This window comes from Diorhabda sublineata, chromosome 1 (assembly GCF_026230105.1).
Source record: "Diorhabda sublineata isolate icDioSubl1.1 chromosome 1, icDioSubl1.1, whole genome shotgun sequence".
Classification (NCBI taxonomy): domain Eukaryota; kingdom Metazoa; phylum Arthropoda; class Insecta; order Coleoptera; family Chrysomelidae; genus Diorhabda; species Diorhabda sublineata.
The window spans coordinates 12,847,471-12,859,186 of NC_079474.1; the positions used below are offsets into that span (position 1 = coordinate 12,847,471).

Genomic DNA, 11,716 nt, shown 5'->3' on the forward strand with positions numbered 1-11,716 from the left:
GGTTTTGACCTTCAATTTTAACGGAATTGGTTTTTGTATAATATATAGTAAATATATTAAAAGAAATATGGCTGGATGTCTTTAATGGCGAACACTTTCGAAAGTATATTAAAGAAGAAGTACAGTGACAATTGACATTACTTGTCATCGCTTTAAATGAGAAATCCCATAAAAATGTTTAACGAAAACTAAAGCTTATTTACCTAAAATAAATTTAAACGTTTCGTATCTTATTTATAATATGGATTTATCAAAATTACAGAACGAAAAAAAGTTGATTTTATGCAAGACATATTATAAAAGTATGTTTATTATTATAAATATCGGCATCTACTGATAGATAATATGTTTTAGTTGGGTACTTTCTATTGCCGTTCGTATGGTTAGTTAATGCTATTTGGTTTTTCAATGAAGGTTTTCGAAAACCAGAATTCGAAGAACAAAAAGAGATAAAAAAATGTAAGACAATTTTTTTTATACACTTAGTGTTTTTTTGAGTTTCAATAGTCATTCCTTACTCATTTGTTATGTAGCTTATAGTTAAAGTGAATATCTTTTTTTTAGATGTAATATATTCTGCAATAGGTACGTCAATCTGGTTTATTGCTATTGTTATATGGATAATTGTCTTTCAGCTCAATAGAGCAAATTGGGGTGAATATGCAGATTATATTTCTTTTATAATACCAGTTGGAATACCATGAGGTATTTATCATTTGTGATTAACCATTTAAAACATTTTAATTTGAAAATTACCTTATTGTTTAAATACTTCATGACTGATTCCAGTCACAATTTTTATTATTTAATTTGTAGTAGTAACTTTTTATAATAAATTTGATTAATCTCAAGTTTTCCTTATTGTTTCAAACATTTTTTTACCTGCTGAGCTCTGTATAAAGTAATATCCAGGACAGGGACATTGTGAAATGTTTCAATCTAGAAATATCCAATAAAAGATACATTTAAGTGGATATCACATAGAATTTGTTTCGTTTGTCTCCAAAACACAATTTTGTGACTTAAGTCTCAATTAAAATAGATAGAAAGTGGGTAAATATGGCTAAACAAAGGCTTTTAATTATTATATTATGCGCTTTGAGATATGAGGGTTGTTTAACTGCATCAGCAATATATTTCCTTTCCTATCTTCGTAAAACACTATCCAGGGATGAAATGAGCAGGCTATTCACACAGTGAATGCCGTGGCTTGCTTGTAAAATCTTCAATTGTCCTCTACCACTGCTAACGTGAAGTGGTATTTAACAAAGCAGTGACCAGTTTAATGACGTTTTTGAACATGTCAGAAGTTTCTGAGACTCCCCAGCTGACATGACTCTTTTGGATTGTTGGTTTTTCCTGCAAGACTTCTTATGATCCTGTTCTGATCATCTTGTAAACATATTTCCTGGTGCTACAGTAGAGCTTTGATTTACAATATGGAGTTATAGCCCTGTCTGCTTCTTCATTTTCTTGATAGCCATTATTAGACCTCCTTATGATCCTGTTCTGTTAAGTTTATTGTTGATGTAACATCTTTTGATGCTACAGTAGGGTTCTGGTTCAAAATACGGAGTCATAGACCTGTCTACTTATTCATTTTCTTGGTAGCCATTGTTAGGATTCCTGTAAGACTCCTTATAATCCTTTTTTATTCAGTTTGTTGTTGATGTAACATCATTTGAACTTACAGTAGAGTTCTGGTTCAAAATATAGTGTCAAAGCTCTTTATGCTTCTTCATTTCCTGGTAATCACATTATTACTTTCTATCTTATGTTGCTGTTGTAATCAATTGAAGACTTTAAAACATTCTATTCTTTGTATTATTTATTTAGATAAAGATTACAGGAAAAGTAAGAATAGTTTATCTAGTTTTGTTTAGTATGTTGGACTTTCTCCTTTATCTTTATGATAATTTTATTTTTAATATACTAGATGGCATCAGTACTAGGTAAAAACAAAGCGATAATTCAATTTTGATATTTATTTCTATCAAAAAATACATTTATCATAATATTTTATCACAGTACATTTGTTTTTTAAAGTGAGTCTTTTGTAATAATTAGTTGATAGTGACAAAAAAACAATGTGTAAAAACTGTAATAATTATATTGAATATAGGGAGTACTAGATATCTGGAATGCTGTATGATTTATTAATCAACATATTCTGTGGAAAATGTTTGCTCTACAAAATTTAAAAATGCTTACGTTTGGACCATATTTATATATGGAGAGTACCAGTTTTGAATTGAAATAAAGAAAATCTATAAAAAATACAGAGATTATTAATTGTATATGATAAAAACGTTTCTTGTGTAAATTACTTGAGCTTCGGATTAAAAAAATTGCCTATTACATATCTAAATACCCAGAATTGGGAAAAAAATTGATAAAAGATTAAGTGGGCCTAAATTAAGAAGTAACTCAACAATTATAGCAGTTATATATGTTTATAACTCCGTTAAAAAAAACACACATCAATGAGAAACAGTCCTTTTGGAGGGATTTTCTGATCCAATAGAAGTTTCAGTAAATTAATCAAAATAAAAATGTCTTTTTAAAGAATTTTTTGGTCTAACAAATGTTTCGGCGCAAAAAATCAGTAGAAAAAAGTCTTTTGTAGAGATTTTCCAAATTAATAGATGGTTTAGCAATATGAATCAATGGAAAGTATCATTTTAAGTAATTTTTTGATCTAACAAATAGGCCCCGCAAAAAAAATTGTGGAAAAATGTTTTAGTATAATGAACAAAAGAAAAAGTGTCTTTTTAGACGGTTTTTTGATCTAATAAATGGGTTACTGGTTACTGCAAAAAATTTGCCCAAAAGTGTGTTTTTGGGCCATTTTCTGATCCAATAGAAGTGTAAGAACAATGAATCAATGGGAAAGTGTCTTTTAGATGATTCTTTTTTCTAAAATATGTTTCATAACAATGAATCAATATAAAATAGACTCTTTGAATGATTTTCTCATCTGCAACATAAATCAGTGTGAAAATGTTATTTTGAGCGATTTTCCCCATCAATAAAAGAATCCGACAATGAATCAATGGGAAAATACTTTTTCGAGTAATTTTCCCATCCTAAAGATGTATTATTGTACTTTGGACGAAAAAAAAAAGCCTAAAAGGCCACTATTGAAGTCAAATTTTGTTAGAATAACCAAAAAATTTAAAAAAGGAAAATATTTAATCAACCCCGGTTAGCTGAATTTTAATTTGGACTATGAACGCATACTTTACCAAGAACAGAGAGAAAAAGATTTGTAAACATTTTCAGTAACCATTTCAATTGTTAAAGATATGATAAAAAAATTGATATTCTATGAGATAATATTAAATTTTGTCAGTTTTGTCATTTATCTGGAATATTTTGGAAAAAATCAATCAAATAAACTAAAAAAATAACTATAAAAAATGTTAAATTTTACAAAATTCAAGACAAGACAACAAACGAAAGTTACATTGATCGTTTTGTGGTAACTAGATACAATTTGAAACGTTCAAGTGGATAACATTCAATTATATACCTAAAATTTCGATATCATTCAATACGTATGGCAGTTCTTCGAGAATTCCTCAATTTTACGATTTCCCTTCTAACTAATCTGACCAGAAGGAACAACGCACATATATCCGATACCATCAACATGAAAAATACGTTTTGCCAACCGTAGCTCTTGATGAATCCCGCCATTAGAGGACCCACAGCAGCACCTGAAACAAGATATTATCAAATAAAATGATAACTAGTGACAAGAATCATACCGATAGATCCAGTACCATCAATAATGGCCGTAACAGTAGCCATGGCTTTAGCGTTTCCTTCTAACGAATGGTGTGTACCTAATTCGGCAGCTACTGCCGTTGTTATAAGGGCGTAGGGACCGTTTACTAACACTCCAACTGTTACTAACAAAATCATGTTCAGTCCTAGATGTACAACACTAATTTTTTCATAGATAAACATCTGAAAAAAATAGTAATAAATTCATAGATAAAGTATGTTCAGTATTTTTACCATAGGAGCTGCTAAAATTAACATTAGCGAACAAGTGGCTGCCGGCATGTCTGTTTTATCGGTGGCATATCCAGCAATTATGCCTCCGATTATACCACCGACGTCGAATAATATGGAGAAATTTGCACTGTCCGTTGCACCCATCGATGCTGAGAAAAAAAAAACAGTTACACCGGTTTCATAAATAATTATGTAGTGAGAAGCCAGTACGGCCCTGTTATTTGTTTACATTATCAAGCGGACCTGTAAAGTAACAAATTTGGATCATGTAAACAAACAGCAGTACTGATTGGCTCGAACGCTTCTAGACAAATATAATAAAGTTTTATTTTGCTTTTTTTATTATTTATAAATAGTTTTACTGTTCAAAAAATAAATGGATTTGTTTTAAAGTAGTGAGTAAAATATTTTATGTAAAGTCTGAAATAGGTCAAAATGTCAATTTTAAACTGTTTTTTTGTTTCAAAATATCTAAAGTCAAGACGATTTATGAAGAAAAATTAATAAATTTTGTAACAAATATAACTTGTCGTAGAAGTTATTGAACCAGCCCGGTCCTTTTGTTTGTTTACATTACCAAGCCGACCTATCAAGTGGCTAGATTTGGGAAATGTAAACAAATAGCAGAACCGGACTGGCTCCAAAGCTTCTACGACGATTTATCAAGAAAAACATATAAAAAGATCTGAAAAGTAAAAAAAGTTGAAAATTATTAATTTTCAACACACATCGAATTTTTTTAGTTACTACATAATTTTGTAAAAAATTATAGTTACTTACTAGATGCGTTCAGGTACAAAGGAAGCCAATATAAAAACGTATAGCTAACTAGCTTTGAAAAAAACAAAGCTAATGAAAATTCTACAACACCCGGTATACGAAATGCATTTATAAATCCGATGGCTTCTTGTTCTACTTGAATCGAATCAGAATTCGATCTAGGTAGTAAGAGCGAATTTTCTGTCGCCCTACGTTGAACTTCCTGAAAAAAAATTGAACATACCATAGTAAAGGTACAAAAAGGGTATGTTACAACTATAAAACACAGCTCCCCTTTTTCCTTCACCTTAATAGGCATTTTTACCGACCGAAGCATCAACCGTAAAGCAAAAATTTCCATTTTTTTCAAGCAATAAACAAGCGAAGACGATTATAAAAAAATTATGAAGCACTTACTAAGGAATCTGTGGCTGAATGACGCGAACGAGTAAGGATATCCTACAAAATCATATAACTAGTTATCCAATTTTTTTTGTAAATAAACAAATTTTTTTTACTAATTTCTGTTCATAATAGAAGCAAATCAATGTCGAAGGATTTATACAAAATATATTTATTAAAAAAAATACTCTAAACCAAAAATCGACACCTATTTACTCAATCTTTTTCCCTTTGTATGAAGACATACAATATCGGAAATGAAGTTTCTCCATTTCCCCAAATTATTTATTTGGTGCAAAACTTTGTGTGCATATTTCCTTCTTGTGTATGTTTACCTTTTACAAGTGTCAAACAGAGGCTCTCAAAGGGAAGTTAAGGCATTTATTTATTTACAACTTTGGGAAATTTCTCTTATGTCTTTTACATGAACCCTGCAGAGAATCTACTTCTTCCAGGTATCAATAAGACCTGGAATCTCAGAGAGGCCGTTTTCTCCTAATTTCTTGTGGTCATTATTTGGTTCAAGACCTTGAGTGTGCAGTTTCTTTCCTTATTGTATATTTCTACACTTTACGTGAAACCTGGAGACTCTACTTCTTCACGTGATTGATTTGGTGCATTTCTATGTGTAATTTCCCTCTTTTTATGTCTTCCTACCATTTATGGTTGTAAAACATGAAGTTTTGAAGAAAAATTCCGTATCTTCTCCTTGTAGGCATTTATATAGTGAAGTTTTTTCTTTTATATGTCTTCCTTTCCTTTATTTAGGACCTGGAGTCTCAGAGAGGCAGTTTTCTCTCAATTTCTCCAGTACCCCACTTGAGATCTCATTGAATTGTTTGATGCTTCTTTAACGACTAATATTATTTTATAAGGATTCACCCTCATGCCTTATGATAGGTATACTAAGCAAAAATATTTACAAAACAAGTCAATGGACAATTTGCAACCAAATATGAAGAAAAAACGAAATTTCATCAAAATTATGAGTAAATCTGCTTACAGTACACCCAAGTACAAACGAACTACTCACATGTTCTCCTATAATAATTTCAGTATCATCTACGTCTGAATCAAAACCAGAAGAATCGTTAACTATCCCACTTTCCAACCGGCTGTTTCTTTTCTAAAAAAATCATCAACATTCCATTAAAGAGGACTTTTTACTATTGTTTATAGTAAATCCTCACCGGTCGAATCTCCACACCCCTATCAGGAGAAGCACATCCTACATCATTCGGATTAACAACCAAAAACAAAAACACAACGAAACCAACAATTCCAATGTAAAGTCCCGGCATCATGAATGATAACGCCCAATCTTTTTCCACATATTCCGCTGCTATTGCAGTACCTAAATAGACATAACGTAAAAATATAATATATGAAGAAAACCACAAGCAATTTACCCAAAATATTTCCTATACAAGTGTGCGAATTCCACAAACCGAATATTAACCCCCTTTTACTTTTTCCAAACCAATTGCTCATAACTGTTACTACTCCAGGCCATCCTGTAGTTTGAAATATCCCTCCCATGCCCTAAAAATATAGGTACTCTACTGCAACACACAAAAATAAACAAATCAAAATAAATTATAAAATAATAAATTGTTGCACTCACTTGAACGATGACATAATAAAAGAGATTATGTATATTATAAGTTTTGGCGAATCCTAATAAGTATGTAAAAACGCCTGACAATATCATACCAATGCTGAGAAAATACCTTATATTCACCCTCTCAGCTATAATACCGGAAACGAACATAGCAATAGCATAACAAAAAAGAAAGGAGGAATCCAACTCGCCTAGCATCTGTGAGGCACTGTCATCAGTACCATCTGAAACGAATAATCAATTTATGTGTTACATTTCTTTGTTTTTACTCACCGAATGGTGCCCAATCGCACCAATTACTGGGTTCATTTGAATCCGGAGGTACTAGCTTACTGCAGTTTCTATGTAACACTGTTTTCACAACTGAAATGGGTTTTCTTGATAAATGATAGCACATGTAAGATATATAAGTTAAAAATACGATGCTCCCTCGATAACTGAAAGAAATAAACGACAATAAGAATGATTCGAATCAGAAATGTAGCAAATATGTGATTTTAATGGGTGTGTTGAGACAAGCAGTTCAAGAATAACGGTTGGGACATCCTTCAACCACAAAACTAGATAAAATCCTACAAATAATGAACAAATTTCTTCATACTTTTTGATCAAACCTTGTATTGAAAAATCACAATTAGATATTTCATTTTTTCCTGTCATCTTTCTTAATTCAAAATATGAGAAATTAACATGACTTTAAGAATAACTTGGCAAACAGACCTATGGTTCAAATGAACTACTCCCATCAACTTCATTGTTAATAATCAAATTATTCTTAAAAATGGGACTAACAACCAACATTTAAAACCTTCTAGAATAATATTGGTATTTGTAAATACACATAAGATAAATAATTATCTTAGTATCACATTAACCTCTGTTATTTTATTTAGTATAACATTTTTAAGATTAGAAAGTATCATCATAAGAGTATTTTATTTCTAAAAGGAAATATAAAAAGCAATTAAAAGGGATTGAAAATATGTTAAAAAATCAGATTTATACTTACCATAATTCCCTGTTGAAATAAAACCTAGGACAGCAAATATCAGCAAATCTCTGTATAAATCTAATGCCCCAAGGAACATCCGAACCAAAGCTCATTTTAATTTTTTTGTTGTATCTTAACCTGTAGCCAAAAATACAAAGCATAAATCTAAAACACAATTTCAAACATGTAGACCAATTGTTACTATTTTAATACTTTTACACATCATCTAAATTTACGAAATATCAAGGATTGTGAAGTTTGTTAATGAATGTTTAGAAATATTGAATATATAAATACACAATTCTGTATTAATAACTTTCTGAATTCATTAATTAAAAGTACTACTATAAACAAAGGACAATTGCACCAAGAAAAGTAATAAAATATACTTACATGAAATAACCACACACACCTATGAAGTACACTTTACAAACATGTTTTTGTGTATATCAATTAATTAATACTGTATAAAACAAATAATCTAAACTAAAATAAATATTTCGCAAAATTTTTCTCTGTACTAATCTACTAATTTTCCTGTACCAAGAGATAACAGATTCTACTTTGAACTGATGACATCATAGAAAAAAAATAGGGTTATGGAAGGAAAACATAACAACGTTGTCAAATTTTTTATATTAAATTATTTTTCGTTTTATGAAAACAAAAAAAAATCGTTATATAAGATACTATTGTGTATTTTTATTGAAAGATATGAAGTGGATAGCTATAACTTTTTATTTTATCAATATTAAAGAATTTGTAAATAAAAAGTAGACTTTACGAAAACGGGCAAAGCTTACAAATTTTTGAAATAGTTAAAATTCAGTACTGTTCAAAATGATATGATTTATTAGCTTAATAAAAAAAATAATTTATAAAAAGTAAGTAGGTTAAATTTTATTATTTGGCAAAATTGAAAAAAAAAATGCTTCCCATCGCTGCCTCCTGTGAGGATTGAACTCACGACCCCTGGTTTACAAGACCAGTGCTCTGCCACTGAGCTAAAGAGGCTATGTAATAAACAATGGAGAAAATTATTTTATAATTCAGTTAATTTGTAATTCATATTAAATAATTATTGTTTTATTAATATTATAAATAGAGTAGGAAGCATATTGTACCAAATACCGTATAAATTTCGGCTTTGGAACCGTCTTTATTTTGGCTCTCTGTAATAAAAAGTTATTTTCCATAAAAAAGGATGAATAAAACAGGTATCTGTATAATTGTACACGAACGGGTGGAAAGATGGCGCTTTGATAAAACGTGGAGAATGATGTATAATCGATATTTTGAATTTTAACCATTGAATTGGTATTAAAGATAGAGATGAAAGCTTGTTTAAATGCATCCGAACTGCTGATAGAGAGAGAAAGTACATTGGTTACCCCTCTCTAGAGCACGATGGGCAGAAAGTGCTTAACGGCACTTGGCCGATCTACTACGCTACTATACCACTATTTATCTTCATTCTGATTGGATCTTCAATATTGCTATGCATAAAATACCAATCAAAAGTGAGTAAAGTAGATAGAAAGTGGTGAACCGATGCTCTTTGTCTCTCTTTCAGCAGTTACACTTTCGTCTCTTTATCTTTAATATTAACTCTATGGTTTTAACATCGATGCACATGAATAATATATTCGATTTTTGGAATCGATATTTCGTTTGCATTTTTACTTCGAAACAGTTAATGAAAATAAGGTACTCCAATGTTTATACTTTTAAAATAGTAAAAAAATAAATGTCTTGTTGACGAACTACTTCAAGATCCTAAAATGGCAGATAGGCTCACTCAACTTCAAGATTGTATAAATAAAGTGAGTGTACTTTACCGTGAAACAAAAATAACTACAGTAAATTATTTTTTTAGCAAGCAGAACATTTCTGTAACAGTATTGGTATTCTACAACAATTCGCCCCACCAAGTAAATTCCCCAATTTCGACCGAAGTGGATCGCAGACTCCTCAACAGCAACAAAATCAGGAGGATTATGTGCAATTATTCACGACTTTGATAGCTAGATGTGCAAAAGATATAGATACATTAATAGAATCTTTACCTAGCGAAGAAAGTTCTACAGAATTGCAGGTATGGTTTCTAATTGATGTTTTTTTATTATTTTAATTTGAATACCTGCCCGTTTTTCAAACTTAGTTGTAATTTGTTTCTGATGTAACATATTTAAAGGAGAATATGAACAATTGTATTTGGATGTAGATATTTCTAGTTACAGAGTCTTCGAATATTGGAACAAGAGAATCAAGAAGCTGCCGAAAGACTGGAAGCCGTTGTTAGAAACGGCCAAGAGTTGTTAGAAAAGATCCAAGCTGCTCTTAGTGATATTGCTCAAGCACAACTTGACATGCAACATTTAACAAAGGCTGTTACAAAAAGCGAAAACAGGGATTTTTAGTTTATAGGTTTTTTTAAAATTTTATATTTATAGTGTGTAAGGTCCTTAATTAAAAATTTAAACCCATTGGAAACAATTATTATTTATTTATTACTATTAGCTGTACTTCTGGTAAAATGTCTAAATGTATTTTTTAGATTTCAACATTTTAGTTTGAAAATTCTCAAAAATTTATTGATAGATAAAAAAAACGAATATACATACCTTATACATTATTATTTGAACAAACATCTTGTAAAATTAGAAGCCAATGATATAAGAAGAAAATAATGGCTAGTTGTTATATAGTAAAAATAAAACGAATGGGTTCAAAATGAAGAAAAGTAGCAAAACACACAAAGAAATGGGAAAAATAGATGGCAAAGATAACAAAAAAGCAAAAAAAATGTGAAAGAGGAGGACCAAGGCACTAATAGAAGATCTAGAAGACAAATAGGTTCAAAATAGACAGAAGGAAATGAAAATATAGAGTGACAAGAATAGAAGAAGTGGGGTCAAGGAATAATAGAAGACTGAAAAAGGAAATGAGGGCAAAATGAAAAGAATTAGCAAAAGCACAAATAACTAAAGTAGTGGTAAGCAAAAGAAAGATAAAAGCAAAAAATGTAACAAAAGCATGATAAATACCAAATTAAAAAGGAAATTAGTAATATCAAGATGAGTAAGAAGCTCTAAATAGAAGATATAAAAGACAAATGATGTTAAAAACGAAGACAAATGGCAAAAAACAGAAATAAAGTAGTGGTAAGTAAGAGAAAGGAAGAGCAAACAAAACAACACAGTAGATTAAGAAATAGATAGAAATATTGAGGATATGGTGGAGAAAAGAAGTATTAGAAGATCTAAAAGAAAAATGGAGAAAAGCAGTATTAGAAGATCTAAAGGATGAAGGAGTATAAAAAATAAGAGTGAAATTACAAAAAATTGGAAACGAAAACCAGAAAGTAAAAGTAATAAAGGAAGGCGAAGAAGATGATGGAAAGAAGAGGTAACAACAGATTTACAAGAAAAATGAATTCGAAATTGGAAGGAAATATGAGAAGACACAAATAAAAAACTGGAAAGACAAGAATAGAAGAAGCGAGATCGCAAAAAAATAAATTTAAATATATCAGAGAGTAAAATAAAAGAATGAAGACCAAGGAGATAAAAGATGTAATCATTATTAGATGTGGAAAACAAATGAGATCAAAAGTGAAGAAAAAGGTAGCAAAAACTAGAAACAAAATGAAAAACTGGGATACATTGAAAGAGGTGAAAGAAGTGATGAATGTGAAAACAATCTAATGATTGATTAAAAAAGAGGGAGACAATGGAAACAGATGATAATAGATAATCTAAGAGACAAATGTATTCAAAATTGGAGAAAAGCAAATTATAGGAAGAAATCGAATCAACAGACGAAGGAGGTGATAGATGTAAGTAGTCAAAAATAGAAAAAAACTTGATATAAAGAAGAAATGATTGTTAAAGAGAGAAGAGGAAATCCAAGAGGATGAT

General features: G+C 30.2%; 3 protein-coding genes and 1 non-coding gene across 8 annotated transcripts; 2 read left to right on the forward strand and 2 right to left on the reverse strand.

Annotated features, from left to right (window-relative positions):
• Positions 1-116: 116 nt before the first annotated feature.
• Positions 117-2,142, forward strand: LOC130450808 (gamma-secretase subunit pen-2). Its single transcript, XM_056789449.1, has 3 exons — positions 117-302; positions 355-459; positions 565-2,142. Exons 1-3 carry the CDS (start codon positions 242-244, stop codon positions 702-704), a joined length of 306 nt encoding a protein of 101 aa, XP_056645427.1. The 5' UTR covers positions 117-241; the 3' UTR covers positions 705-2,142.
• A 1,334-nt stretch (positions 2,143-3,476) lies between these two features.
• On the reverse strand, positions 3,477-8,409 carry LOC130450785 (glucose-6-phosphate exchanger SLC37A2). 4 transcript variants are annotated; one of them, XM_056789414.1, is made up of 12 exons: positions 8,190-8,409; positions 7,815-7,961; positions 7,079-7,242; positions 6,809-7,029; positions 6,594-6,726; positions 6,375-6,538; positions 6,218-6,310; positions 5,200-5,241; positions 4,804-5,005; positions 4,024-4,172; positions 3,771-3,972; positions 3,477-3,719 (listed from the first exon to the last, which is right to left on the reverse strand). In XM_056789414.1, exons 2-12 carry the CDS (start codon positions 7,955-7,957, stop codon positions 3,547-3,549), a joined length of 1,686 nt encoding a protein of 561 aa, XP_056645392.1. In that variant the 5' UTR covers positions 7,958-7,961; positions 8,190-8,409; the 3' UTR covers positions 3,477-3,546. The 4 variants fall into 4 exon arrangements, with proteins under 4 accessions (XP_056645392.1, XP_056645400.1, XP_056645406.1 ...); XM_056789422.1 differs by having other exon boundaries at positions 7,815-7,934; positions 8,190-8,407; XM_056789428.1 differs by lacking the exon at positions 5,200-5,241 and having other exon boundaries at positions 8,190-8,405.
• Positions 8,410-8,738: 329 nt separating this feature from the next.
• Positions 8,739-8,810, reverse strand: Trnat-ugu (transfer RNA threonine (anticodon UGU)). Its single transcript has one exon. It is a non-coding gene; the product is annotated as a tRNA-Thr (tRNA).
• Positions 8,811-9,461: 651 nt separating this feature from the next.
• Positions 9,462-10,287, forward strand: LOC130444357 (mediator of RNA polymerase II transcription subunit 21). 2 transcript variants are annotated; one of them, XM_056779449.1, is made up of 3 exons: positions 9,462-9,619; positions 9,673-9,891; positions 10,031-10,287. In XM_056779449.1, the coding sequence occupies exons 1-3, from the start codon at positions 9,578-9,580 to the stop codon at positions 10,214-10,216; spliced, it is 447 nt and encodes a 148-aa protein (XP_056635427.1). In that variant the 5' UTR covers positions 9,462-9,577; the 3' UTR covers positions 10,217-10,287. The 2 variants fall into 2 exon arrangements, with proteins under 2 accessions (XP_056635427.1, XP_056635434.1); XM_056779456.1 differs by having other exon boundaries at positions 10,037-10,287.
• The last annotated feature ends 1,429 nt before the right edge of the window (positions 10,288-11,716 follow it).